The 27,405-nt window shown below is 36.8% G+C and overlaps 1 protein-coding gene across 3 annotated transcripts in view; it reads left to right on the forward strand.

The window, feature by feature from the left end:
* The first annotated feature begins 5,048 nt into the window (after window positions 1-5,048).
* LOC104997073 (chromosome unknown open reading frame, human C3orf67) overlaps window positions 5,049-27,405 on the forward strand; it is a 262,189-nt gene continuing 239,832 nt past the window's right edge. For all 3 annotated transcript variants that reach the window (XM_010851543.1, XM_010851545.1, XM_010851544.1), the window contains exons 1-4: window positions 5,049-5,414; window positions 8,299-8,388; window positions 10,833-10,926; window positions 18,294-18,366. In XM_010851543.1, coding sequence (XP_010849845.1) covers window positions 5,394-5,414; window positions 8,299-8,388; window positions 10,833-10,926; window positions 18,294-18,366 — 278 coding nt within the window. In that variant the 5' untranslated portion in view covers window positions 5,049-5,393. The remainder of the gene's footprint in view (window positions 5,415-8,298; window positions 8,389-10,832; window positions 10,927-18,293; window positions 18,367-27,405) is intronic.

A 27,405-nucleotide genomic window follows, 5' to 3' on the forward strand; every position in this document is an offset into this window, starting at 1 on the left:
GAATAAAATAACTCCCCAAGTATTAAAAATTTCTAGATTACTGCATAGCAAAAAAAATTCTGATCATCAAACCAGTATCTTTTTTCCTTCCTATTATACCAAATAATTTGATTGTGAACTGCAACCAAAATATAAACTTCAAATATACTGTGGCAAATACTACACTTTCTTAGTTCAAAAGAATACTACCTCTTGTCAAATTACTAACCATATGATCTAACTTGAATGACTACATTGACATACAAAGACTCTGCCACCCTTGAAAACCGCTTCTAGTCTATTCCCTTTTAAATATCATCCAATATACTTTAATAATATTAATACACTACCAAATTACTTTCTTTGTAGAACAAAGTCAAGCACTTTAAAGCCTGTAAAGTGACTAATTCTTAATGTTGTCAAATTAAGTTAGGTGATTTAATGTAATTACTAATTACCAGCTTCTTTAAAAATTGTAGCAATTAGAGAAACAGTTTCACTGCCATTTATAATGTACATAAATAACTTGGCTGAAGCAAAATGCTTTGAGCAGGCTGGGCTTTTTTTCAGGGTTTGAAGGTGGCAGTGGGTGGGTGGGTGGTGCTTAATTCTAGTAGCCATTCTTGAAGTCATAGCCAAATCCAAGTTTTTAGTCACAGCTTGCATTCATCCAAATCAAACAAAAGCATTTGATATTATAAAATTAAATCTCTTCCTATCTGTGGTTTTGAGTTCATATTGTTAAAGTAGGGTACATGCTTATATTTGCTTTATAGCCACCAATGTCAGGATTAAGGTTAGTTCTCACCATAGAGAAAATAATTTTGATCTAAGTTGGGTGGCCTTCTGAGTTGTCCAATGCCTGGACAGGCCGTACAGCACACTTGACAACAAAAATCCAACTCTAAGTCTCCTGAACTTGTTATGACTTAAGAGGATTAGGAGATGATCTAAACCCTGGACAGCTGGGCCGTGGACAATCCTTTGTCTCGAGAAAATAAGGAGATTGAAGCAAATTTTACTGTTTTTTTCCAGCATTAAACTTAATAAATAGGTGATCTTAAAAATATCTGAGTAATAAGACATTGATACACTGTGGTTAATCTCTTCAATTCTGTAACTAGTTTCTCTATCAATACACTGAGGTTGGGCTTCCCAGGTGGCTCTAGTGGTAAAGAATCTGCCTGCTAATGCATGAGAATCAAGGAGATGCAAGAGAAGCAGATTCAATCCCTGAGTGGGGAAAAATGCCCTGGAGTAGCAAATTCAAGCCCACTCCGGTACTCTTGCCTTGCAAATGCCATGGACAGAGGAGCCTGGAGGACTGCATCCCAGGTGGGCAGTTGGACCACCTGGTTGGACATGACTGAGCACAAAGCAAATCTAATTAAGATTATTAATTATGTTATTAACTAAATATGTTTTCAATTGCTTTCTTCATGTTTTCTCAACATGAAAACTACGGCTGTCTTTTAAGAGTATATTTGCCTTTCGTTTCCTCTCATTTTCATTCAGTCATTCATTCAATTACTATTTTGTTATACCAAGTACATGGTTGGAGTAGTATACCAAGCACTAGGGAGGGATTCAAGGGTAAAAAAGCAAAAAACAAGCAAATGAAAACAGACATGGTACCTGGTCTCTTGAAATCTACAGTCCATTAGAGATGGCCAATATTACAAACACATATAAAATTTCAACAACGATTTCAATAATGCTAAGAGCTAAGATGCTATGAGAGCATGTAAATACGGGGATCTGATCAATTCAGGAATATCAGAAGAGTACCTTAGAAAGAGACCCTTGATGTAAACTCTGTAGGATTAGTAGGACTTAATCAAAGAAACCAAATTCAGACTTAAATTGAAGAAAGTAGGGAAAACCACTAGACCATTCAGGTATGACCTAAATCAAATCCCTTACGATTATACAGTGGAAGTGAGAAATAGATTCAAGGTATTAAATCTGATAGAGTGCCTGAAGAACTATGAAGGGAGGTCTGTGACATTTACAGGAGGCAAGGATCAAGACCATCCCCAAGGAAAAGAAATTCAAAAAGGCAAAATGGTCATCTGAGGAGGCCTTACAAATAGCTGTGAATAGAAAAGAAGTGAAAGGCAAAGGAGAAAAGGAAAGATATACCCATTTGAATGCAGAGTTCCAAAGAATAGCAAGGAGAGATAAGAAAGCCTTCCTCAGAGACAAATGCAAAGAAATAGAGGAACATAATAGAATGAGAAAGACTAGAGATCTCTTTAAGAAAATTAGAGATACCAAGGGAACATTTCATGCAAAGATGGGCACAATAAAGGACACAAATGATACAGATCTAACAGAAGCAGAAGATATTAAGAAGAGGTGGCAAGAATACACAGAAGAACTATACAAAAAAGATCTTCACTACCCAGATAATCACGATGGTGTGATCAGTCACCTAGAGCCAGTCATCCTGGAATGTGAAGTCAAGTGGGCCTTAGAAAGCATCACTACAAACAAAGCTAGTGGACGTGATGGAATTCCAGTTGAGCTATTCCAAATTCTAAAAGATAATGCTATGAAAGTGCTGCACTCAATATGCCAGCAAATTTGGAAAACTCAGCAGTGGCCACAGGACTAGAAAAGGTCAGTTTTCATTTCAATCCTTAAAAAAGGCAATGCCAAAGAATGCTCATACTACTGCATAATTGCACTCATCGCACATGCTAGTAAAGTAATGCTCAAGATTCTCCAAGCCAGGCTTCAACAATACATGAATTGTGAACTTCCAGATGTTCAAGCTGGTTTTAGAAAAGATAGAGGAACCAGAGATCAAATTGCCAGCATCTATCAGATCATCGAAAAAGAAAGAGAGTTTCAGAAAAACATCTAGTTCTGCTTTATTGTCTATGCCAAAGCCTTTGACTGTGTGAACCACAACAAACTCTGGCAAATTCTTAAAGAGATGGGAATACCCAACCACGTGACCTGCCTTTGAGAAACCGGTATGCATGTCAGGAAGCAACAGTTAGAGCTGGACAGGGAACAACAGACTGGTCCAAATTGGGAAAGGAGTAGGTCAAGACTGTATATTATCACCTTGCTTATGTAAGTTATATGCAGAGTACATCATGAGAAACGTTGGGCTGGATGAGGCACAAGCTGGCAAGATTGCCGGGAGAAATATCAATGACCTCAGATATGCAGATGATACCACCCTTATGGCAGAAAGTGAAGAACTAAAGAACCTCTTGATGAAAGTGAAAGAGTGAAAACGTTGGTTTAAAACTCAACATTCAGAAAACTAAGATCATGGCACCTGGTGCCATCACTTCATGGCAAATAGATAGGGAAACAGTGAAAACAGTGAGAGACTTTATTTTGGGGGGCTTCAAAATCACTGCAGATGGTGACTGCAGCCATGAAATTAAATAACTCTTGCTCCTTGGAAGAAGAACTATGACCAACCTAGACAGCATATTCAAAAGCAGAGACATTACTTTGCCAACAAAGGTCCATCTAGTCAAAGCTATGGTTTTTCCGTGGTTATGTATGGATGTGAGAGTTGCACTATAAAGAAAGCTGAGTTCCAAAGAATTGATTCTTTTGAACTGCAGTGTTGGAGAAGACTCTTGAGAGTCCCTTGGACTGCAAGGAGCTACAACCAGTTCATCCTAAAGGAAGTCAGTCCTGAATATTCATTGGAAGGACTGATGCTAAAGCTTAAATGCCAATACTTTGGACATCTGATGTGAAGAACTGACTCATGGGAAAAGCCCCTGATGTTGGGCAGGAGGAGAAGGGGAAGCCAGAGGATGAGATGGTTGGATGGCATCACCTACTCAATGGACATGAGTTTGAGTAAACTCCAGGAATTGGTGATGGACAGGGAGGCCTGGCGTGCTGCATTCCATGGGGTCCCAAAGAGTCGGACACGACTGAGAGAGTGAACTGAACTGAGCTGACGTTAATACTGACATTGGGGACTCTCCTGATGATTCAGTGGTTAAGCCACCTTGCAAAACAGGAGTCACAGACTCAATTCCTCCTGGGGAAACTAAGACCCCACGTGTATGCTGTGTGCTCAAAACTGTCCAAATCTTTTGTGACCCCCATGTAGCCTTCCAGGATCCTCTGGCCATGGAATTTTCCAGGCAAGACTACTGGGGTACGTTGCTGTTTCCTACTCCAGGGGATCTTCCCAACCCAGGAATCGAACCTATGCCTCTTCCATTTACTGCATTGGCAGACATATTCTTTACCCCTTGGTCTCCTGGGAAACTAAGATCCCACAGGCCTAGAGCAACTAAACCCAAGCACTGCAACTAGGAGCCTTCCGGTCACAACTACTGGAGCGTGAGCAGGGCAAGGACGATCCCCTGTGCTGCTACTAAGACCTGACACAGCCAAATAAATAAACAAGCTATTTAAAAAAGGAGAGAGCGAGAAGATAGTTTTTCTTAAGCTTACACTTTAAGAGTATTTCCAAGTCAGAACCAAATTTAAGCCAGCGCCCGCCTGACGTCTTTATTATCTGGAGCAAAAAATCCTTGGCTTTTTGAAGCGTGCAGTGACCTTGAGTAAATACTCTTACCTCCTTGGACCTTTTGAAGCAATGAAAGGGTCTGGCGACCCTAGAACTGACTGAAGCCACGTTTAGAAACCTGGTTCCGTGAGTCCATGACTCTACTTCAGCAAGCTATCACTAGTCAGTGTTCACAACGACGAGAGACCAAGTCGATGTGATATGTTTTCTAGAAAAGCCAAGCATTTGTGGTAGTTATTAAGCCAGGTTAAGTTTTCACTTATCTTTACAGACACAAGTCACTACCTGACCAGAGTGAGGGTCGTCAGGTTGGACGTTCCACCCTTTCCGCGGGAAAGGTTGCCTGGGCAACGCCTACGTCATTGCGTAGTCTCACGTGTCCCTCGGCGTGACGCTCAGACAGCGCCGTGCGCTGGCGCCTACTAGGAACCAATGGGCGCGGTCGGAAGGTCTGTCCTTCTCGCCCCCGCCCTTTTCCGAGAGGATTCGGGGGCGGGACGGCGGCGGGAACTAAAGAAAGCTGAGTGCAGGCGCCAGCCTTTCCCGGGCTAGCGGGCGGGCGGTTGTCCGAGCCTCGGCGTCTGTGCGTCCAGTCACGTAGATTACGCACACACTTCATCCCGGGCTGCCGCCGGGAGCTCCCCCAGGCAGCAGTCCCCTCACAGACCCGGGCACCCTGGAGGCTGGGCCGTGATGGTTCGGGTCGCGGGTCTGAGGTGGAGCTGACTAAGGGCTGAGAAGACCCTGGGAGTAGCGACGGAGCACGAAGCCCTTCCTTGGCCGTCGGGCCCCGAGCTTCACGCCCTCCCGCCGACTTCCAGCCGTTTGTGTCAAGCTATTTTTCTGGAAGCCCTGAACTCCGTGCCCCTCAAGCCCTGGGCCCCCTGCAGGAATGTTCAAAAATGAGTACCAGGTAACCCGAAACGCTGTCCATCCTGTCTAGTTTCTCCTCTCGGGTGAGGTAGCTCACGTTCTGTTGACAACTCTCAGCCACCCCACTCCCTACCCCACATCCCCAAATAATACTGTCTTTTTAGGGGTAAGAAGGAATTACTGGGTAAGTTCTCTTGACCCTCGTCCCCCACCAAAAAAAAAAAAAAAGCAACTGACGTTTGGGGATATGATTTGATTTTTGTTCACTCAACAGTTCCCTGCTTCTCAAGGTGTAGGGATGCCTGTGTTTGTGACTGAAATGCAGTCTTAAACCCTCAACCAGACCTCCTGGACCAGAAACTTGAGGACAGGACCCATCAATCTTGAGTTTTACCAATTTTGAGGCACTCTTGTAACTCGGACGCTATTTAGAAGAGAGTAAATAAGTGAATGCATGAATGGGTTAAGCCCAGAAAGAGCATAAGCACTTTGGCCATGTGCTATTTTCTGCCACCGCCCCCCGCCCCAAACTGGAGGTTAGTCATTTCTCAAACATGCGGTACATTAAGATTATTTGGAGTACGTGTAAAAATACCAGTTTCCTGATCCTCACCCTCAAATAGAGTGAATGAGAATCTCTGTCAATGGAATAGTTAATTTACCTTCATAGAACCTTTCCGCAGTTGATTTAGATGCAGGTGGTCCAGATAACACACTGAGGGAAACTGCTGCTGGCTCTTCAGTCACCGTGCCTACCCTGAATAGTTTCCAAAGCTCTCCAGCTTTCCTCAACTCACTGGGCATCTCCCTGCCCTTCCTTGACTCCAGTCTCCTGCCCTCCTACATTCTCCATGTGTCTGCCATCTTAGTACTGCTGTTACGAACAATTTTGTCCCTGTGCTGGAACAGTCCTCTACTGGTCACCTCTTCTGTTGCTTTTATGTTTTGGCTGCGCTGGGTGAACACAGAGCTCATTAGTACCAGTAATGATTATTCAAAAAAAGGGCAAATTGAATAGTACTGGGTCAATTAAAAAAGCTTGAACTTGGAGAGGGAGTGATTCTTTCTTTAAGAATTCCTATAAGATTTTTTTATATATTTAATACAATTTGGAGATCTATATGTACAAAAAAGAATTATTTCTATAGACATGCTAAATGTTCTCTACTGTGATCCTGAGAACATGGAGGGACATGGTCACATAAAATCACGAAGCACATTACTGAATGTCCATAAGCTTTAACTATAAAAGAGAGGCATTATAGATGAATGTCTCTAAGGAAGAGTTTACTGAAAGCAACTGAAAACCTGAGAATAAATATGATTTATTTTATGGCCTGTTAATGTCTGATTTTCGTAGTGTCCAGGCTCTCTAGTGCGCGGGCTCAGTAGTTGCCGCGGGACAGCTTAGTTTCCCAACCTGAGGTGAAACTGGTGCCCCCTGCGTTGGAAGCGGAGACTCCTGGACCGTCAAGGAAGTCCCCACGCTTCTTTGTTTGCTTTTCACCATATACTACCTGCCTTCTTAGGAGTCTCCTCAGAGTATTCCGCAGTTCTCTTCTATTACATTTGATGTCATTAAATGTGTTAGAACAATTTTAGAGAGTTTCTTTCACTTAATATAGGTAAAATATATATTATTATATAAAAACATGTGTCTACTGTGGGAAACAGGCGATAGCAGAAAGGAATGGGCATGGGGGAGGTATATTTTTCTGTCTCTTCAGGTGTATGGATTTTTCTCTTAAAAAAAACTTCCTCACATTTAAAATTCATAGTGAAATACACCCTGACATCAGAAGCTATAGTAATTCTTTTTCTCGGTTTGCACATAACACTCCCTCGGGAAGACATAAAATGTCGCAGCTTCAAGTGATTATATGTTAAAACACAGAAGCAAAAATATCTTTGTATTATTGAGAAAAATTAAAAGCTGGACTCTTTATGAAAATCAGACAGTTGCTTATGCACTGCTTATAAATTAACAGGCCATAAAATAAATCATATTTACTCTCAGGTTTTCAGTTTCTTTCAGTAAACTCTTCCTTAGAGACAATCATTTATAATGCCTCTCTTTTATAATTAAAGCTTATGGACATTCAGTAATGTGTTTCGTGATTTTATGTGAGCATGTCCCTCCATGTTCTCAGGATTACAATAGGGAACATTTAGCATGTCTATAGAAATAATTCTCTTTTTTTGTACATATTTTGTAGATCACCAAGTTGTGTTAAATATATAAAAAAAATCTTATAGGAATTCTTAAAATAAGAATCACTCCCTCTCCAAGTTCAAGCTTTTTTTAATTGACCCAGTACTATTCAATTTGCCCTTTTTTTGAATAATCATTATTGGTACTAATGAGCTCTATGCAAGGTACTGAATGTGATGGTTTATGTTTACTGTCCTGTGTAATCTGACAACCCATTTTACAGGAGAATCAAGAGGTTAAGTATCTCCAAGGTCAGTTAATAAATGGAAGAACTGGTATTGGAACTCAGGTTAGTGTGACTAGAAAGCTTGTAGCCAGAGATAATTATCCAGTTTGATTAGCCTTGCCTGAGAGTTGAGTTTTGACTCTTTAGTGTGTGTTGAATAAAATATTTTGTGAGCATGAACTATATACATGAAGTAAATGAATCTTACACTGAGAGATTGTAAAGTTTGTATAGCTTGAAATTTATTTAATGTTTGCTTTCAAAAAAAAATTTAAACTATTAACTTGAGATGACTTGAATTAGAACAGTTGTTGCTTAGATACACCCAAGATACAAAGGAATAATAACAAGGATAATGTTTCCTCTCAGATCTACTTTACTGACAAATTGCTAGAACAGTGGTTATAGACTATGTGGTAGATAATATTTCCTCCTTCTTAGCATTGTCTTTCACTGTAATTTAAAAAAAATTTTTTTTCACCCTAGGGAGGTGCATTTGTTGAAATCTTTAGTGCCCAGGGTAAAAATCCTGGAGCAAAATGGAAGATCCTCGGCAGTCCATCTGTGATTTGGAAAGTAAGTGTTAGAAATTAAAGCCAGCTAAATCCAGGAAAGAAATGAGACTAAAGGTTGTAACAAAAAGGACTTGGTAAGGTCTCAGAACTGGTTTACCTGTTCATTCACTTCAAAACCCTTTCGTGATACTGGCTACAGCCCTTTGAGATACCCCTCCTCATTGAAGACTTTGGCACACAGCTCATAACCCTTCTCTACATGTCAAGTCCTTCTATTGTTTTAGGCGACTTCAGTATCTGTGAGGAAAATCTTCAAACCCTGAGCTTCTCATTTTCTTGATTTCTTCCTCTCTAATGACCTCTCCACTCTACTTCAGCACTGTTTCCCTCTGTCACACTTTGTACTTTATCACTGAAACTGCATGGCCTCTGAAATTCCTGAGACCTTGAGTCTAGTCTTCGATTCTTAATGTTGCTTGCCTAGTTACTCCCACTCTATTTGTTCTTCAACCTAATTGTGACTATTAGGCCATTGACCATTCTACTTTTTTCTCAGTGTTTAGATTGATTTACTTACTTACCTACTTAATCACTCACTTAGTCTGTCTTCACTTTCTTTTTCTCTCCAGCCCAGAATCCATGGTCCAAAATTTCAGTCACTTCCCAGTCAAGACCTTGAATGCCCTGCTCCTTTTCCTTTCATCATGCCTGCCTAGCAAATGCCAACTGTTCCTGAATTCCTAATCATATCTCTCCTGTGTCTGTATGTGGGCTTCACAATACCTTTGGAGAAAATATCTATAGTCTTTCAGGTTGATAATGCTGTGAATTAAGTATGAACAGTCCAAGAACCTAATCTTGTTCTCCTGGTCTCTAAAATGATTCTTTAGTATCTTTCAGGTTTCCAGCCATAAACTCCTTACCCCCACCCCCAACCCACCCCCAAGACAGGCCCTCCTCACTCATTTACCAGAAGACTTCACCCCCCATTTCACAGGGAAAACCAATAACATCAGGTAGGAACTACCTCAGCCTCTTGGCCACCAGACCTAAAAATCCATATCCTTCCCTGTCTTTTTCTCTTTCTCCTCTCTCTTGTACAGTTAAGAGAAAAATGTCTTTCTAGAGACTTTGTTCTATGGATAGTTTTTTAAACTACTATTAATTGAGTGCTTACTGTTTGCCAACCATAGGATTGAGCACATTACATGTTATATAGTCTGTACAATAACCTTGTATTTCATAAAGTACACTTATGCTTATCTTATAGGCATGATAAGGTTAAGTAACTTGCTCAAAATTTTATAGCTTTTACTATGAATGAAAGTAAATTGGTGCTGTGAGGGTATAGAGCAGAGAGGTCAGGAAAGGGTCCCCTGAGGAAATAATAGCTAGCTAGGCACCAGATAGAGCTGGTAGAGAGAGAAACATTTCAGGCAATGAGAAAAGCAGGTATAAAGTCCTTGCTTTGGAGAGAACTTAGAATTTTTTAGAAACTGCTGGAAGGCTAGGGGCTAGGATGCAGAGTGGAGGAGAGTGTGAGGCAAGAGATGAAGTTAGAAAAACTGGGCAGGGGCTGGACTACACAAGGGTTTATGGTCATGTTCAAGATTTTGATAAGCTGCTAAAAGGTTTTAATGTATGCCCAACATGTGTGCAGATGAAATAAATAATACAGTCTATGTTCATTGCAAATACATGAGAAATGTTATTGTAATAAATATAATACAGATTTATTTAAATGTTACTTAATCCTTAGCAACCATTGGTTACAATGTATTTTTAAAACATGTACCAAAAGGAAGAGGATCTATGAAAGGTTTCTCTGTGAAAAAGGGGTCTTTGTATTTAAAGACTGGAAATTTGCTCCAAGATTAAAAAATAATAATAATAACCATTTCCATTAATACTTTGATAGAAATTGGATTCTCATGTATAATAAGTTTTTCATTTCCAGGTGTGTTTATGTTTGTTTTTTAGATAACCTTCCTTAGTTGTAACACTTTAATTTGTACTGATTTTAAGTAAATGATGTATGGAACTTCACGTTAGAAGACTGGTAAAATAAGGCACTGATTAATTCTATATGAGCCATGGCTTGAAACCAAGGAACTTGCAGACTAGATACAGCATAATTTAGATGGTTTATTGTACTGTTAACAGAGAGCGATGTTCAGCCTGTGCTATTAAACAGAAATACATTGATTATAGAAGGGGAAGGATACCTGGACTCTGGAAACTCTAAATTAGTAACTTGGGAATCCCTGACGTTGGAAAACTTATTATTTGGTGGAAGAGTGTCTTGATATAGAAGAGAATTTGCCAAGTAGCTAATTGTGGCTTCTGTATTCCAATTCCCAGCTAGTCTTAGCAGCATCATTAAGACCTGGGCCTATTTTTAAGTCATTTGAGTGTGGGGCTTTTTGTATGGGCTTGCTACTTCAATTTTATAATAAAAGTCAAATAAAACACACAATTACCACTGTGTTCAATTTTGTTCTGTAGGAATTTGATAAAGAAGTTAAAAGTTTTGTGTTTGTACTGGAAGGCAGCAGCCAAACAAATAAAATACAGTTACCAAAGGAGAATAAGCAAATCCGTAAGTAAGATTTTTAACACTGAAGCTTAACATTTGATGCTTAAAGTGAAACTTCTAAGTCTCATAAACAGACGTGTAAGTTTGGCTTTTACTGGAATCTGTTGATATATAGTAATAAGATTTTTTTTTAATTTAAAGAGTAACTTTATACCAGGCTTTTGAAAAGAGATTCTGCTTCATTGTTTATTAGAAATTTACTTCTATTTTAAAGAAGATTTAGAAGATTATTTAACCTTCTAAATTACAAAATATGTATAAGATTATTTCATTAGAATAGTAATGATGTTTATTAAGCACTTACTGTGTGCCAATGTGGAGAAGGCAATGGCACCCCACTCCAGTACTCTTGCCTGGAAAATCCCATGGACAGAGGAGCCTGGTAGGCTGCAGTCCATGGGATTGCAAAGAGTTGGACACGACTGAGCGACTTCACTTTCACTTTTCACTTTCATGCTTTGGAGAAGGAAATGGCAACCCACTCCAGTGTTCTTGCCTGGAGAATCCCAGGGACGGGGGAGCCTGGTGGGCTGCCGTCTATGGGGTCGCACAGAGTCGGACACAACTGAAGCTTCTTAGCAGCAGCAGCAGCAGTGTGCCAATGACTTCCTGAGCATTTCATTTTTTTTAATTCTTTTAATTAAAAGACAATAAGTCTTTTATGGATAAACACACTAAGGTTGATTCCTCATCAAGAGCTCAGATTGTTAAGGCTATACTTTGAAATAAACTCATGAGTTCTTATAGTGAATTAATTTTTGAGGGAAAATATATGTGAAGTACTATATAAGGCTTACTTAGTAATATATCAACTTATATACCTTTAGAAATATTCATATCTAATAAGTAAAGATATGAATATGTGATTTAACAAAAAACCCCAGAATAGATTTCAATTCTTATCTGTTCTGGGAATTAGGAATAGTGGTTTAAAGCAGAAGGAACCCTGAGCGATCACCTAAATTTATGATCAGAACCCCAATTGTTGGCCAAACTAGGGTTAAAATTCAGTGCTCTGCCACAAAATTAGGCTCTGCATACCCTGATGTGATTTAAGAAATATAAATTATCAAAATGATTAACCATATTTTCATTAACTTTGTCCTAAATTTATCTATTATGTTTTAACCAATGTAGGTAATCAGTTATTTTTTACATTCATTATTTACTTCTTCTTTCATTAAGAACATTTATTGAATACCTGTTGTGTACCATGAACTATGAAAAGACCCAGTCTTGGTATCTGATTTTCTCCTTTTAATCTTGTTTTCTAAACCTTTATAGACTCTGTTTTATCTACTATTTCAAGCTACTACATGCATATTTTAGATTTCTAAGACATAAATCAAATCATAGAAATTATAGTTGGAAGATGATTTATTTTAAAATGGTATCTTTCTGAATAAAATAAAAAACAACTTCAAAGAGGAGGGATAGTCATTGTTAAAATAATTGTTATTAGTTTATTACCATTTTAAAACCATGATTTCCTCATAGTTTGCATTTTTTAATAGCAGAGATTTTTTTTAAATTTCTCCATAAATCTGTACTGATAAATAAGGTGAACTGAGATAAGCCATGGAAACATGTCTGAAAATATAGGTTATTTTTTAACAGGAAACACGGACCATCTTTTAAGACTATTGACTGTAAAGTGAACACATCTGATATTCAGGAACATGACTTTGCTCTAAACCAATTTTAGTTCTTTTTAATTTATTATTGTTGGCCTCTACATCCATGTGATGCCTTTAGCATCTATGCCCGTGATGATGTTATTGACAAAATCAAATCACTTCTAGTAACCTTTCTCAGTTGGCCCTGAGAAAGATTTCTCCTCTAACAAAGGCTCAGTGATTAAAGACAAGCTCCCCTTGCCTACTTTTATCTATGTTTTTTTTAAGACATAAAGCAAATTTAATGTGTTATAATTGCTTTTTAAAAATGGAAAGATGATAGTTTTAATTCAAAGAAAGAAAAATCTTCTAATGTATTTCTTGTACAATGTCCTGCAATTAAAAATTAATCTTTTCTGTAGCATGTACATCCCTGTAACAAATGAAGCAGTTTTATATAGTCTGCCCTGTACTAATGCCTTTAAGATTAATTATTTGGAATTTTTGATAATAGCAACTTATAATTATTTCACTTCTGTAAAATGACCTATGTGAAGTTGTTATGGTTAAATTTAAATTTAATGGTATGCTTTGAATAAAGAATTGACTTTAAGTTAAGGATTCTAAATTAAGTTCAATTACCATTTTGTATTCCTCTTTTAAGAGTAAAAACCCCCTTTATTTTTGCCAACTTGACATTAGACACTTCATATGTATTTCCTACTGTGTTAAGTACCTATGAAGGAATTTTAATAATGAAATTCAGTATTTTTAAATTTTAATTTTAAATAGTAATATTCTGAATTATATTTGAGCACCTCTGAATATGTCAAAGTTTTTTTTTTAACTCTATGTATTATCAAATAAAGGAAGGTGCGATTATCAGATTGTGTATTTCTCCACTTTGTACCCCTAACTTAGTGTATCATATATAGTTGGAATTCAGTAATTTTGTTAAACTTCTCATACTAAGAATCTGTAACGATTTACTTTATAATTTCTGATAGTAAACAGTTGGCCTTGATACTGAAACTTGTAGTTCATTAGCCAGTTAAATAAGCCCATGTTGCTATTGAGGCTGGAATGTGTTATACAGAGATGCCCATATGAAAAGAAACTCTATTACATGTAAATATCTATCATTTGGATGGTCTCCTTGGGGACTTTCTATTTGAGGCTCATGTTTGAAACCATACTTTTCTCTGCCTGTGATATCTTAATCAAATGGTGTGTGTCTCGGGATCGGCATCCCTAAAGCTGTGTATTGATCTAAGTTTCAGCTGCTCTGGTGGATGAGGTCATCTTTATGAAGTTCCCCTCAGCCTACCCCTGCCCTAACTTTTTGTAATTCTTTGAGATAAACTTCCTATGATTTCCTCTTTCTAAAACCCTTCAGTGGCTTTGACTTTACCACTCTATTGACAGTGCTCTTGTCAAGGCTTCTACTGCTCTTTCTGTTCTTGAATCCAGTGGCCAGTTCTCAGCTCTCATCTTGTTCAACTTAGCAGCAGCATTGACAAAAATTGACATCCTCTACTTGATATATATAGTACTTTCTCCACTCATCTTTCAGGATGCCCATACTCCTGGATTTTTTTTGTTTTTCTTTTTCCTACTTCACTGGTCTTTCTTCTGTCTCCTTTCATGGTTCTTCCTCTTCTCTCCAACCCAACTTAATGTGGCAATGCCTCTGGACTTAGTCTTGGACCTTCTTGAGACTAAACTACGTTTACTTCTTTAGTTTCAGACTCTAGTCTGATGGCTTTAAATTTCATCTCTGCTGTATACCAGCTTGCATTCTTATCACTGACTTGTGTCCCAAACTCCAGATTTGTATATTCAATTGCTTAGTTGACCTTTCTACATGGATAGCTTTACCTTGGAAATTTTTCTTCCTCCTCCTGCAGATTGCCCCATCTCAGGTGTTAGCAAGTTGTCTTTCAGTTGCTCAGACCAAAAACTCTTAAATCATCTTAATTTTTTCCTTCTTTTCATTTAACCATCAAGAAAATCTTGTTGGCTCTATCTTTAAATTAGTTTTAGAGTCTGACTGCCTCTTGCTACTTTCCCTGCTGCCACCCTCCATTATCTTGGAGTATTGCAGTAGCCTTCTAATTAGTCTCTGTTTCTGACTTGCCTCCCCACAGTCCATTGTCAATTTAGCTGCCAGACTGATACTTTTAGATCAAGCACTCTTCTGCTGAAAATGCCCCATCTCTCTCTGGGTAAAACCCAAACATCTATAGGGCACTGTAGTATCTGATGTTCTCTTAACTCTGATCTTATCTCCGGTTCCTTTGCCTTGTTCACTCTCTTCCATCATATAGGTCTCCTTGCTATTTTCAGCCACAGTCTAGTACCTTAGCACTTGTGCACAAGCCATACCCTCTGCCTAGGGCTTTCTTTTTCCAAGTAGCCTCATGGCTCACTCTCTCCCCTTCTTCAGGCCTTTGCCAAATAAAATGTCATCTTCTCAGTGAGGACCCGTGCTTACCCATACTTAAATTACAACCTGTGCTTTGTATCCCTTCTGCATTCTTAATCTCCTTTACCCTGGTGTCCATTTTCCTACAGTAATTATCACCTTGAACTTGCTGTTTAGTATGTTCTTTTATTGGTTTTTTCACCATCACCAGAAACTAAGACCTACCAACACAGAAACTTAGTCCACTTTGTTCACCTAGAACAGTGCCTGGCACATAGTAAACGTTCAGTAGATCTTGTGTGGAATAAATGAATGAATGGATGAGTGGCTTCTTGTTGATTTTAGGATGACCTGTATCTTTCACGGGGCTTTCAGCCCCACGTCCCTGACTTATTTGCCAGATATATCCCCTGCTCCTTTTCCCCTTCTGTCTCCTGTCAGTCCTTTAAGTTCATCTAATCTACTATAGCCTCTTCTATATGGAGTATTCCCTCTCTATATGATATTTTTTCCTCTCTTCCGCCCCTATCTTCCTTGCCCAGTCAATCTCTGCTGTTCTTCCTAATTGAACTCCACTGTTACTTCTACAAGAAAACCTTCACTCATCATCCTCTTCCTCCCAATGACTCAGGATTATATAGGCTTTCATAGCAATGTGACCTTCTCCTTCATGAAACCCAGTATGTAAGTTCCAAGAGAGCAGAGAGCGTGTCTGTCCTGTTCACTTTGAAAGCTTTAACACTGAGTCTTTTTCATAGTAGATGCTCAATAAATCTTTATTGAATGATAGATCTCATTTGATTTACACAAATAATTCTGTGAGGGGTAAACCTAAATTATCAACCCGGTTTTACATATGAAAAGTAAAAGGGCCCAAACAGGTTTTCTGATGTGCGCAAGAGGTGTGGAATAACCTATTATGAAGCTATAATTGTTTCCTGTTTTCTGTGCTACAGCAGCTAAGGTGCATTTTAGTGTCCTGTCTGTGTCAGGAGTCCAGTAGAATCGGGAAGTACCTTCAGGTTACTGTTACCAAGTTACTTATAAAAGATAACTGTACTGTGTCAGTTTAAATTTACTCGGCCACTGGAAGAAAAAATGTACTGTGGTTTGGTCCCAACACTTTGGACAGTGTAACACTTGCAAAGTGTATGTTGAGGTATACAACTGTAATTTGCTGTAATGAAACAACTGTAAAACCACTGTTTAAAAATCTATTTACTAAATAAATGTGTCTTAAAATATTCAAAAGAAGAAAGGATCTGACCTCTTAAAAATAGAGGTAGCTCTTGTCTTGGGCAGAGAACATGTTATAAAACTGCAGAAACCTGCATATTTCAGTAAAAAAGTGAATTTTTATGAATTTTATGTACTTGATGGGCATTTTCTGACTAACAATAGTTCCAGCATTGCTTAGAGTGATTTTAAATATAATGTAGACATGAAGAGTCAGTTTAAATTTACTTGGCCAAAGAGTCAGTTTAAATTTACTCGGCCACTGGAAGAAAAAATGTTGCTATAGAGTTTATTTAGCATTTCTGACAGACAGGATCAGTGTCTGTCAAATGTTATTAGAGTGCTTTTTTCTTTATCAGATCATTACCGTATGGTATTGTCGTACTTCTTTTAATCTTAGAAGTGAAGCCTTTTGGAAACTAGGGCTTCTATATGTGAGGGAGTTGAATTACAACACTTTCTTTTTTTTGAGGGCAAGCATCTTTCATATCTAAAAATGTTCATACAGAAATGCCCTATGTGTGTAGCTCTTTGTGTTTGAAGAGAACAGTTGCTGATTCAGTGAGATCTGTGACATAAATTAGGACCTTTTGTAAAGAGAGATTTCATTTATCCCAGTGCTCTCTCAGCTCTCTTTATGGGGCCTTTCTGCAGTGGAAAAAATACTGTAGGGCCAATCAATGGAAGATACAAGAGAGAGATTGATTAATGGTGTTTTATTTAAGTTGGCCTCATCTGGGTATTTCATTTTGGTTTTGTGGTCCAGAGCTCTAGTTGTCTTGTTGGCTGTTCCCATAAATGTGGTAGAACCTGATTCCTAGAGAATTTTCTAAGATCAGAGACTAGTACCTCTACTGATGACTCTTTGCAGCTTAGTATTTTAAGTAAAATTTATCCTTGTATGTTTGATTTTTAAAATATTAAGCACATTTGGTCAAATAAGTTTATTGATTAGAAACTAGATTTGAAATAAAATATAGGAACTATTTAAGTTCTTCAGGAATGTTGTAAAAATTTAACATAAGAATTCTAAACCAGAGCATTTTTATATGTAGACTATCCAAATAAAAATTGTTACTTTAAAATACTTAAATTTGTTAAGTCTACTAAGTTGGGATGAATAGAAAACAGCATTCATGTTAGACCAGTTACCTTTCTTGAAGCGTTTTCTCCACGTATTGGCTTGTACTATTAGATTTGTAGGAGAGGTTCACAGTTGTATCAAGACATCTCCACTTCCTAAGCAACATTCCACATTAGGGAAAAACAAATTCCTGGAAGTCATGTTTCAGGAGGAAGTGATACTAAAACATTCATTAAAAGCATCATAATTGAGATATCAAGTGAAAGTTCAAAAGCTAAGAGGAAAAGAATTAAGTGAATAGGTCTGAAGAGGTAATACAAAGTCAGCTGATTTTTGAAGCAGTTGTAGACTTCAATTATCAAAAGTGCCATAGGTCTTTCTCCAGATATTTTTAATTCAGATGAAGCTGGTGATGGTGAATAAAAGCTATAAGTTTTTAATTTGTGAGCATTAAATTAAATATATTTTAAATTAACAAAAGGTATTTAACTGAAAATATGTTCCTCCATCCATCTCATTTTAGACACATTTAAAACCATATGAACTAGATATGGCTCATCAACTGTTTTTCTGATCTATTATTTTTCGTTAAGTTGTTAAATACAGTTAAAATTGTCAGTGAATAAGAATAATTGCTACATGCTTTTATGACTGCCTTAATGAGAAAACCTATAGTTCAGTTTTATATGTGTCTATTGAATGTGTACACTTTCTTGCAACCTAATAAAAACAGTAAATAAAAAAGTATTATTTTATAAATTTTCATAAAGATTTCACCAAGCCCACAGATGGGACTTTAAAAGACAACATTTGTTGTTAGAGTTGGATTTGATTGCATCATTTTTTTTCTTTTGTAGTGAGATTGTAACTCGGGAGAGTGTTCTTGCAGTTGTGTATATTATTGAAATGATAGAAGCTTCAGCTTATTGATGGCATGTGATTGTTTTGTTTATATGTACATATAAATGATTCAGACATACAAACATATATTTTCCTCCTTTCATTTTAGTTGGACTGATCCAGAGGTTTCTTGTACTTCAGATTTACATACCCCTGGGACAAGACTTCTCTACTGAATTGCTGTAAGATATATAGAACTTCTTTCAATGTTTTATGTGTATTAGACATTTGATCAATTGACGCAGTGCTAAGAGTCATTAATTACAACTGGCAGTTTTTGCATTAAAGAGCAGTGACTTATCAAGTCAACATGAAGTAATTAAACTAATTTAATAGTATTTCTGGATATACTGTAGTCTGGCATTTCCCTAAGGGGAGAAAACAGATTTCATCTGTTTAAGAAAATATCAAAGGATCCTGAATTTAATAATGAAGAGCCTATGATTTGAAAAGGTAGGAGGTTTCTGTTTTCTCCACACCCTCTCCAATGTTTATTGTTTGTAGACTTTTTGATGATGGCTGCTCTGACTGATGTGAGGTGATATCTCACTATAGTTTTGATTTGCATTTCTCTGATAACTAGTGATATTGAGCATCTTTTCATGTGCTTTTTGGCCATCTGTATGTCTTCTTTGGAAAAAATGTTTGTTTAGATCTTCTGTCCAGTTTTTAATTGAGTTGTTTGTTTTTTTGACAGTTGCATGAACTGTTTGCATATTTTGGAGATTAATCCCTAGTTGGTCACTTTGCAAACATATTCTCTCATTCTCTGGGTTGTCTTTTCATTTTGTTTATGGTTTCCTTTGCTGTGTAGAAGCTTTTAGTTTAATTAGGTCTCATTTGTTTATTTTTGTTTTTATTTTCATAATACTAGGAGGTGGATCCAAAAATATATTGATGTGATTTTTGTCAGAGTATTCTACTCTATGTTTTCTCCTAAGAGTGTTATAGTGTCAGGCCTTACATTTAGGTGTTTGATCCATTTTGAGTTTATTTTTGTGTCTGGTGTTGGAGAATGTTCTAATTTTATTCTTTAACATGTAGCTGTAAAGTTTTCCCAGCACCACTTATTGAAGAGACTGTCTTTTCTCCATATTCTTGCCTTTTTCATAGATTCATTAAGAATAGATGCATAGGTTTTTCTCTGAGCTTTCTACCCTGTTCCATTGATCTATATTTCTGTTTTTGTGCCAGTGCCATACTGTTTTAATAACTGTAGCTTTGAAGTATTGTCTGAAGTCAAGGATTCTGATTCCTCTAGCTCAATTTTTCTTTCTCAGAGTTGTTTTAGCTATGAGGGGTCTTTTTTGTTTGCATACAAATTTTAAATTTTTTGTTCTAGTTCTGTTTAAAAAATGCCATTGGTAAGTTGATAGAAATTGCATTGAATCTGTAGATTGTCATGGTAGTTTGGTTATCTTGACAGTATTGATTCTTGCAATCTAAGAGTGACACTACAGAGCACAGCACACAACCCCAAAACATGGTGTATCTTTCTATCTGTGTCATCTTCAGTTTCTTTCATCAGTGTTTCATAGTTTTCACAGTACAGGTCTTTTGTTTCCTTAGGTAGGTTTGTTCCTAGGTACTTTATTCTTTTTGATATGGTGGTAAATGGGTTTATTTCCTTAATTTCTGTTTCTGATTTTTCATTGTTACTGTATAGGAATGCAAGAGATTTCTGTATATTACTTTTGTATCCTGAAGCTTTACCAAATTCATTGATGAGGTCTAGTAGTTTTCTGGTAGCACTTTAGGATTTTCTGTGTAGAGTATCTTAATGTTATTTACTTTTGTTGAGATATATTCAGTTTTTCTGTCTACATATAGATGGCTTGGGATATATTTGTTTTAAATGGCCTTGCTATGAACAAGTTGTTTAGCAAAAGTAAGAATATACAAATTTTACTCAGTTGAGCGCTGTTATCTGATGTAATTCTGAGAATGAAAATAACATTTAATTTCTGTACTCAGAATGGAATATTATTTAGGGACTCAATTATACATTATATTTAGTGTATATGTTTTCTAATTTTTCCTTGTAATTAATAGCTGTCCAAGGTCAAAGTCTTATTTTTAGTCTTTTATTTCCCCTGCTGAAATAAGTGACTTTTCCTATTAAGTTAATTTTGTACTAGATACACTGGTGCAGACCAAGGGCAAGGAAGAGCTTTCTTAATTAAGTGGGATTAATATAAATTTGAGGTTATCAGTTTCTTTTTTATGTGAATTAAAATATTTTTTTAATTTTTTATTATTATTATTTTTTACTTTACAATATTGTATTGGTTTTGCCATACATCAACAGAATTAAAATATTAATAGTGTATGCATGTGTTGATAAAATATGAATTTTAGCTAATGACACATAGTTTTGTTTTCTGGAATGATAAAGAATAGATGGAACAATTTATGTTTTTATTTTATTCAACTTTAAATCTCAGTTAACTTCTAAGATTTTCTCTTATCATCTGCCATGGTCAGCAAGATTCTTTAAACTACTTCTAATAGTAACAAGACCAAGCAGCATTTGATGCTCTTATGTATCTTTTTCTAGTTCTGCAGAAAAACCATTTTCAAGACTCTAAAAACGTTCTAAAGGTACAGTGTACCATATAAAGCTTTATATTCAGTGTAGAGGAAAGTGGTTTCCTACCAAATAGAAGTAAGCATACTGTATTTTATTTTTAAAGTTGTTAGGTTCCTTGCATAGGAATACAGTCCAGCCCGCTTATTCTCCTGATCTCTACCACCTATACACTGAGATTCTTCAAAAGCACTGGTAGGGATGCTGGTGGTTAGCCTTTTGATCACAGTTGTGCAGGAAACTTGGCTGAACCTCGGGACAGAATCTTCTGCGGATGAGCACTCTCTTCCTAAGCAAAATTATGCTTTATTTGTGCCCCCAAACACTTGAGCTTATCACTGTGGCCTGGGCAATGTATTGTTTTAACTAAGTTAATAATAATTAGGGCTTTAATTAGAGAAAGTAGTAGGTATCTTAGGTTTACCTTAGTCCTAGCAAGAGAGCAGTTGATATAAATAAGCCTGACCCTTTGTTACCATGTGATTAATGCACTTGAAGGATGGGAAAATACTTTCATGGGTGATAGAACTAATGGTCAGATGTTGAATTTGGTTGACTATAATCATAGAGTTTCTTGTTCTTATATATAATGGACAAATTTTCCAGATGGTTTTAGTTTTATAGTTTTCGCAAAATAAATGTCTGGGACAAAAGGTCAGAATTATTAAATAAAATGGGGAAAACATTCTCTATCCTGACCCTGTGAAATTACCAGATTATAAGAAAATGTATTAACTCTACATTTGAATTTGTTGTTTATAGCAGTCAAAATATTTTTGCTATTTTAGAAAGTAATGACAGAGCCCATGTTTTACAAGAAAGAAGGTAGAGTAATGAGTTTTGATTGTCTTTCTAACTACAGCTTTTTATTTTCCTTAAATGAAAGGGCTTTCTTTCAGCACCCTTGGTGTTACTGTGTTTCTGGCAGCATAGCTCCAGGCCATTTTAAATAATATATTTCTCTAACAAGCTTGGAAAGTCACATAGCAGAAAGATATTTGACTTCTAAAATTTTTCATTGTCAAAATGGGAGAGGCATTTTGTTTCACAAAGATACACTTACACATCAAGAGTTTTTCACAAGCAGAGTCTTGCCAGATGGTGTGTATATTTAATACTCATTTCTTCAGCATCTTCCTATGTATCTCATGTCCACTGGGTGATTATACTGCTCAGGAGAAGGTCATACATCTGTGAGTTAATGGATGCCTTAGAACCAGCAACAGCTCTGCTTGAGGAATCCCTTGTGATTAGTCAGTCAACAAATTACTGAATTATTGTTAACTGTCATTCGGTGTGATAGGCATGGGAACGTCACTCTACCTTGAATCTGTCTACTTCTTCCCGCCTTCACTACCCTCCTAGTCCCAAGCCACCATCACATTTCCCCTGATCTCCTGCTACATAGAGCATCTGAGTGGATTTCCCAGATTCTTTTCTTATCCTTTTCCAATCTAATCTCTATACTGCAACTAAAGTGATCATTCTAAAAACCAGCTGGAATCTTCACTGTACTAAGGACAAGCTCCCAGATCCTTAAAGTTCCTATATGCTCTGGTTTCTTACCTCTCCTTGCTCATCCCATACTGCTCTGTTGTCAGCTATGTGAAAAATAAGTCTTATGAGATATAAATAAATGAGAAATAAATCTTACATTGTTTTCTAGCACTTTGACATTTTCCTTCACTACAACTATACCAGTTTGTATATTTATTTGATTATCTGTCATTTTGGATGGTCTTTGAGTTCTGTGATATTCTAGCACCTAATACAGTGTCTTACCCAAAAGCTCTGAAATATATATGAGTGGGCAGGAGTGGAATGAGTATAGAAGACCCAGTCTCTGTCCTCATATAGTCTGCAGTGAGGGTGAGAAACCATTTAAAAAGCAATTAAAGTACATATTTGTAATGTTACAGTGGTACAAGAGCAAGGCATAGGGAACGTGTGATGAGTTAGGTAAAAGTAAGAGCACTGGCTTGGAACTAGACAGATCCAGAGTTAGATTCTGCTTTATCTCAGTGGGACTTTTGGCAAGTTCCTAAGCTTGCCTCGGGTGTGGGAGGAGAGTAATAATTCCTACCTCACAGCTTTGTCAAAAGAATTAAACAAGAAAATTAACATAAATTAATAATGGATAATGTTTATTAAACACTTATTATATACTGGTGTTTTATTACATATTATAAATGTAATGTATCCAGCACATATGTTATATATGATGGTTGGATGGCATCACCGACTTGATGGACATGAATTTCAGCAAGCTCTGGGAGTTGGTGATGGACAGGAAAGCCTGGCATGCTGCAGTCCATGGGGTCTCAAAGAGTTGAACACTACTGAGCTATTATATACTGGACTGAACTATTATATACTGGGCATGTTCTAAGCATTTTAATTGTTTTCATTCGATCTCCAAAATAAGCCTGAATAATAGCCATAAATATTGCCTCTATTTTACCATTGAGGAAACTGAAGCCCAGAAAGGTTAAGGAATTTGCCAGAGGTTACTGACTTAAACCAATAACCTTAGAGCCAGAAATCAAACTTAAGAGTCTAAATCTAGAACCTGTGCTCTGCAGCACTATACCATGCCTCCATATTTGTAAATTTTCTTTCTCACTATACATACAAACATATGTAGCAGGGATATTTAATTTGAATCTTAGAACAAGATGAAAGTGCTTAGACTTGTATATCTTATTTAGAGTCTTTCATTCTCAGCTGTTTGTGTTTCTATAATTACCCTTTTAAGAGATAAATACTTGAAAATAAAGGAAGAATTTTACTCAGGTATTTTTTACTTAATATTTCACATCTCAAATAAGATAATACTTTCTTATACTTTTTTCCCACAAAATGAGAGCTAAGAAACAACTTCACTTCTTTTTTATTGTTTCTTTACTTTGGTTCATGACTAGGCCTCTTTTTTTTCTTTAACATACACAAATTATATTATTCAAAAATCCTGTATCTGTGGATAAGGTGGCTTCAGAGCTTCATAACCTGATGAGAAATTATCGAAGCACGTTGTATTTTGCATGTAAACGGTGTGTTTACTGTGTTAGCACACAGTATATTTAGCATTAAACTAACAGAATTCTCACATACTTCTCTCTTTCATTATAAACCCACAAAAGAAAATATCCTCTCTTGCTTTTTACAGATAAACCACTCATTTTGACTTGATTATTTCTCAGTAGCAGTTTTCATTTTCAAAGTGTTTTAGTGTACCTGTGTCTCACTTTGACCTGAAGTTAAATGATTTCATAAACAACAGATTTTTAAGGAATTTTTTCATTCTGTGGTCTTTTCCATACATTTCATCATGGCAATGGGAAGCCAGCACTCCCCTGTGAGGGCTGTTAGATGTTTCAGAGCCTGGGGCCAGACATCTGGTGCACAGGAGGAGCACCAAGAACCTGAGTTATTGGAAGAGAACCAACTGCATCTTGAAATAGAAATCCGGTTCACTATATTTGATGATGCCAATCACACTAAATGATTTTGGAATATTACATTTTGAACAGGAATTGCATTCATTTTACTAAATATTGTTGAGCTGCATTAATTCCTTTGTCTATCCTGATTTTGTCATTATCTCGATGAATTCTGAGAGATATTTTGTACTGTTAATGCCTCTGGTGAATTGACATTACTTTTTAAATTTTCACTCAGCTCCACCAGTGTTTTTTCAATATATGGGATGAAAACACTTTGAAAGCTGGTGGGAGCATCATATGCTATCTTGAGGAAGTTGAGATTCTTAGTTTGCAGATCCTAGGGAATATTATTGCCAGAAATTTTCATGTGTTGAGCCCTTAGCTATCTGGAGTACTGCTTCCATTTGGAATTTAATATAGTAGATTCCTTAAAAAAAAGAGAGAGAGAGAAAGACCCTTAAAAGTGCCTTATTGACTCAGCAATCCCACTGCTGGGCATACACACTGAGGAAACCAGAATTGAAAGAGACACGTGTACCCCAATGTTCATCGCAGCACTGTTTATAATAGCCAGGACATGGAAGCAACCTAGATGTCCATCAGCAGACGAATGGATAAGAAAGTTGTGGTACATATACACAATGGAGTATTACTCAGCCATTAACAAGAATACATTTGAATCAGTTCTAATGAGGTGGATGAAACTGGAGCCTGTTATACAGAGTGAAGAAAGCCAGAAAGAAAAACACCAATACAGTATACTAACGCATATATATGGAATTTAGAAAGGCGGTAACAATAACCTTGTATGCGAGAGAGCAAAAGAGAGACAGATATATAGAACAGTCTTTTGAACTCTGTGGGAGAGGGGAAAAAGAGAGACAGATATATAGAACAGTCTTTTGAACTCTGTGGGAGAGGGAGAGGGTGGGATGATTTGGGGAATGGCATTGAAACATGTATAATATCATTTAAGAAACGAATCGCCAGTCCAGGTTCGATGCAGGATACAGGATGTTTGGGGCTGGTTCACTGGGATGACCCAGAGGGATGGTATGGGGAGGGAGCTGGGAAGGGGATTCAGGATGGGGAACACGTGTACACCTGTGGTGAATTCATGTTGATGTATGGCAAAACCAATACAATATTGTAAAGTAAAAAAAAATAATAATAAATAAATGATAAATGGTTAAAAAAAATGTAAAAAAAAAAAGTGTCCGTAGTCCTTAGAAATTTTAGCTAAGCCTTTGTAATGTCTTCATTGCAGTTTTCTGAATTTGAAAATTGTGTCTAAGTAGAGTTTAATGATTTTTAACCAAGAATCCAATGCAGCCTAATATTTATGATGCCCATTCCAGAGTTTTTGTCTTGTCCTTTTGCTCTATCCTCAAGTTTTATGCTTTGGGGCTAGACACTTAAATTCTGTCTGTTTCCTCTTTAGTAAATGGTAATGTGAATGTTCTTTTTACAATTGCCAGAGCTAATCGGTGATACTAGATTTTTTTTTTCTTCCCTTAAGGAATACTGGGAGATTTAGGTTCAAATGCATCTCAAAGCTTCCTTTTCAATTTCTGTATCAGTAAAATGGAAGATTGAAACATACTCATCCTACAAAAAAAAAAAAAAAGCTTTAGCCTCAGGATAATTTAATGAAAGTTACTCTTACATCGCTTTTTCTGTATTGTTATTAGTGAGCTAGACAAAGAGTTCAGAAAAGAAATGTAATAGAAATTTCAGGTTATTCTACCCTATTGAATTTTACTCCTACTGTCCCTTCTTCAGTGATATTGGAGACAGCAGACTCTTTTGAAACTTTAAGAAAAGGGAATATGGCCTCACAGCTGCAGGCCTATTCTTTTCACGCGTCACTGGTCTTCTTCAACCACTTCAAAGGCACCAGAGTTGAGAGAATACCTAAATTTGATAATTTCAGGTCAGAATGACATTGGTGAGAGCTTTTGAGATTGTGTCCATGTACCAAGCACAACTCTTCCTGTGGAACGTTTACTTCCTTTTTTGGTTGTTTTGGTGCCTTTTTTTTGAAGAAAATAGTGGTTGCTAAATAGCTCTTAAGTTATTTGTTTAAATCTTTTTTTGTCACTCATGTCTCTAAGCTGTGTTTAGAACTGGTCAAAAATGGTCTTTTTTAAACTACTTTAAACCAAACTACTTTGGTTGCTCTTTTTTAAACTACTAGTATTATATCTTAAAATGTTAATGACACTGTAAGTTTCATTAACATTTTGAATGCATCTTGTGGCTAATGCCAACTTCTGTCTTTTTCTTTTTAAAATCATCAGTATTTAAATCTCATTATTTTAATTATATCCAATTAAATGTGCTTGCATAATCAGTATATCTTGTTACATGCATTAGTAAAGAGAACACTTTAAGATACTTAGCACACTGACTTTCATCATATATTAAATTTGCATGCCTTAAAATAGATTTTATATGGAAGTTTTAGATAACACATGTGATAAGTATATAAATCAGATGCCAGAGTCTTTATCTGTTAAATAAATGTTCTTTGAGAATTCTTATCCTCTTGGTTCTTAGTTTGGTTCATTTTCATTTCCTAAATTATTTTATAGTACTCTGTAGATAATCTGGATGCATTCTGATGCATGCATGCTAAATAAGATATTAGCAAGAAAAAATTGCACATATATAAATATTTGGAAGTGTCATTCCTCTGTAAAATCCTCTATAAAATCGTCATAAAAGGCCATACATTTGTTAAAGCACTATACAGTTAAATGATTGCCTTATCCACTATTAGGGCAAAAGTCAAAGGCCCTGTGATGGATCCGATTATGGGCCTGAGAGTCACTGGCTATGCCGTGTATTAGTTTGATGACCTGGGCAAGTTACTAGACTCGTGTATGTGTTAAAGCCTCACCTGTACAAAGATTATATTTATACCTATTTATTGAGTAATTAGGAGAAGGCAATGGCACCCCACTCCTGTACTTTTGCCTGGAAAATCCCATGGACAGAGGAGCCTGGTGGGCTGCAGTCCATGGGGTTGCTAGAGTCAGACACGACTGAGCGACTTCACTTTGACTTTTCCCTTTCATGCATTGGAGAAGGAAATGGCAACCCGCTCCAGTGTTCTTGCCTGGAGAATCCCAGGGACGGGGGAGCCTGGTGGGCTGCCGTCTATGGGGTCACACAGAGTCAGACACGAC

The sequence above is a fragment of the Bison bison genome, unplaced genomic scaffold (assembly GCF_000754665.1).
Source record: "Bison bison bison isolate TAMUID 2011002044 unplaced genomic scaffold, Bison_UMD1.0 scf7180017864304, whole genome shotgun sequence".
NCBI classification, from domain to species: Eukaryota; Metazoa; Chordata; class Mammalia; order Artiodactyla; family Bovidae; genus Bison; species Bison bison.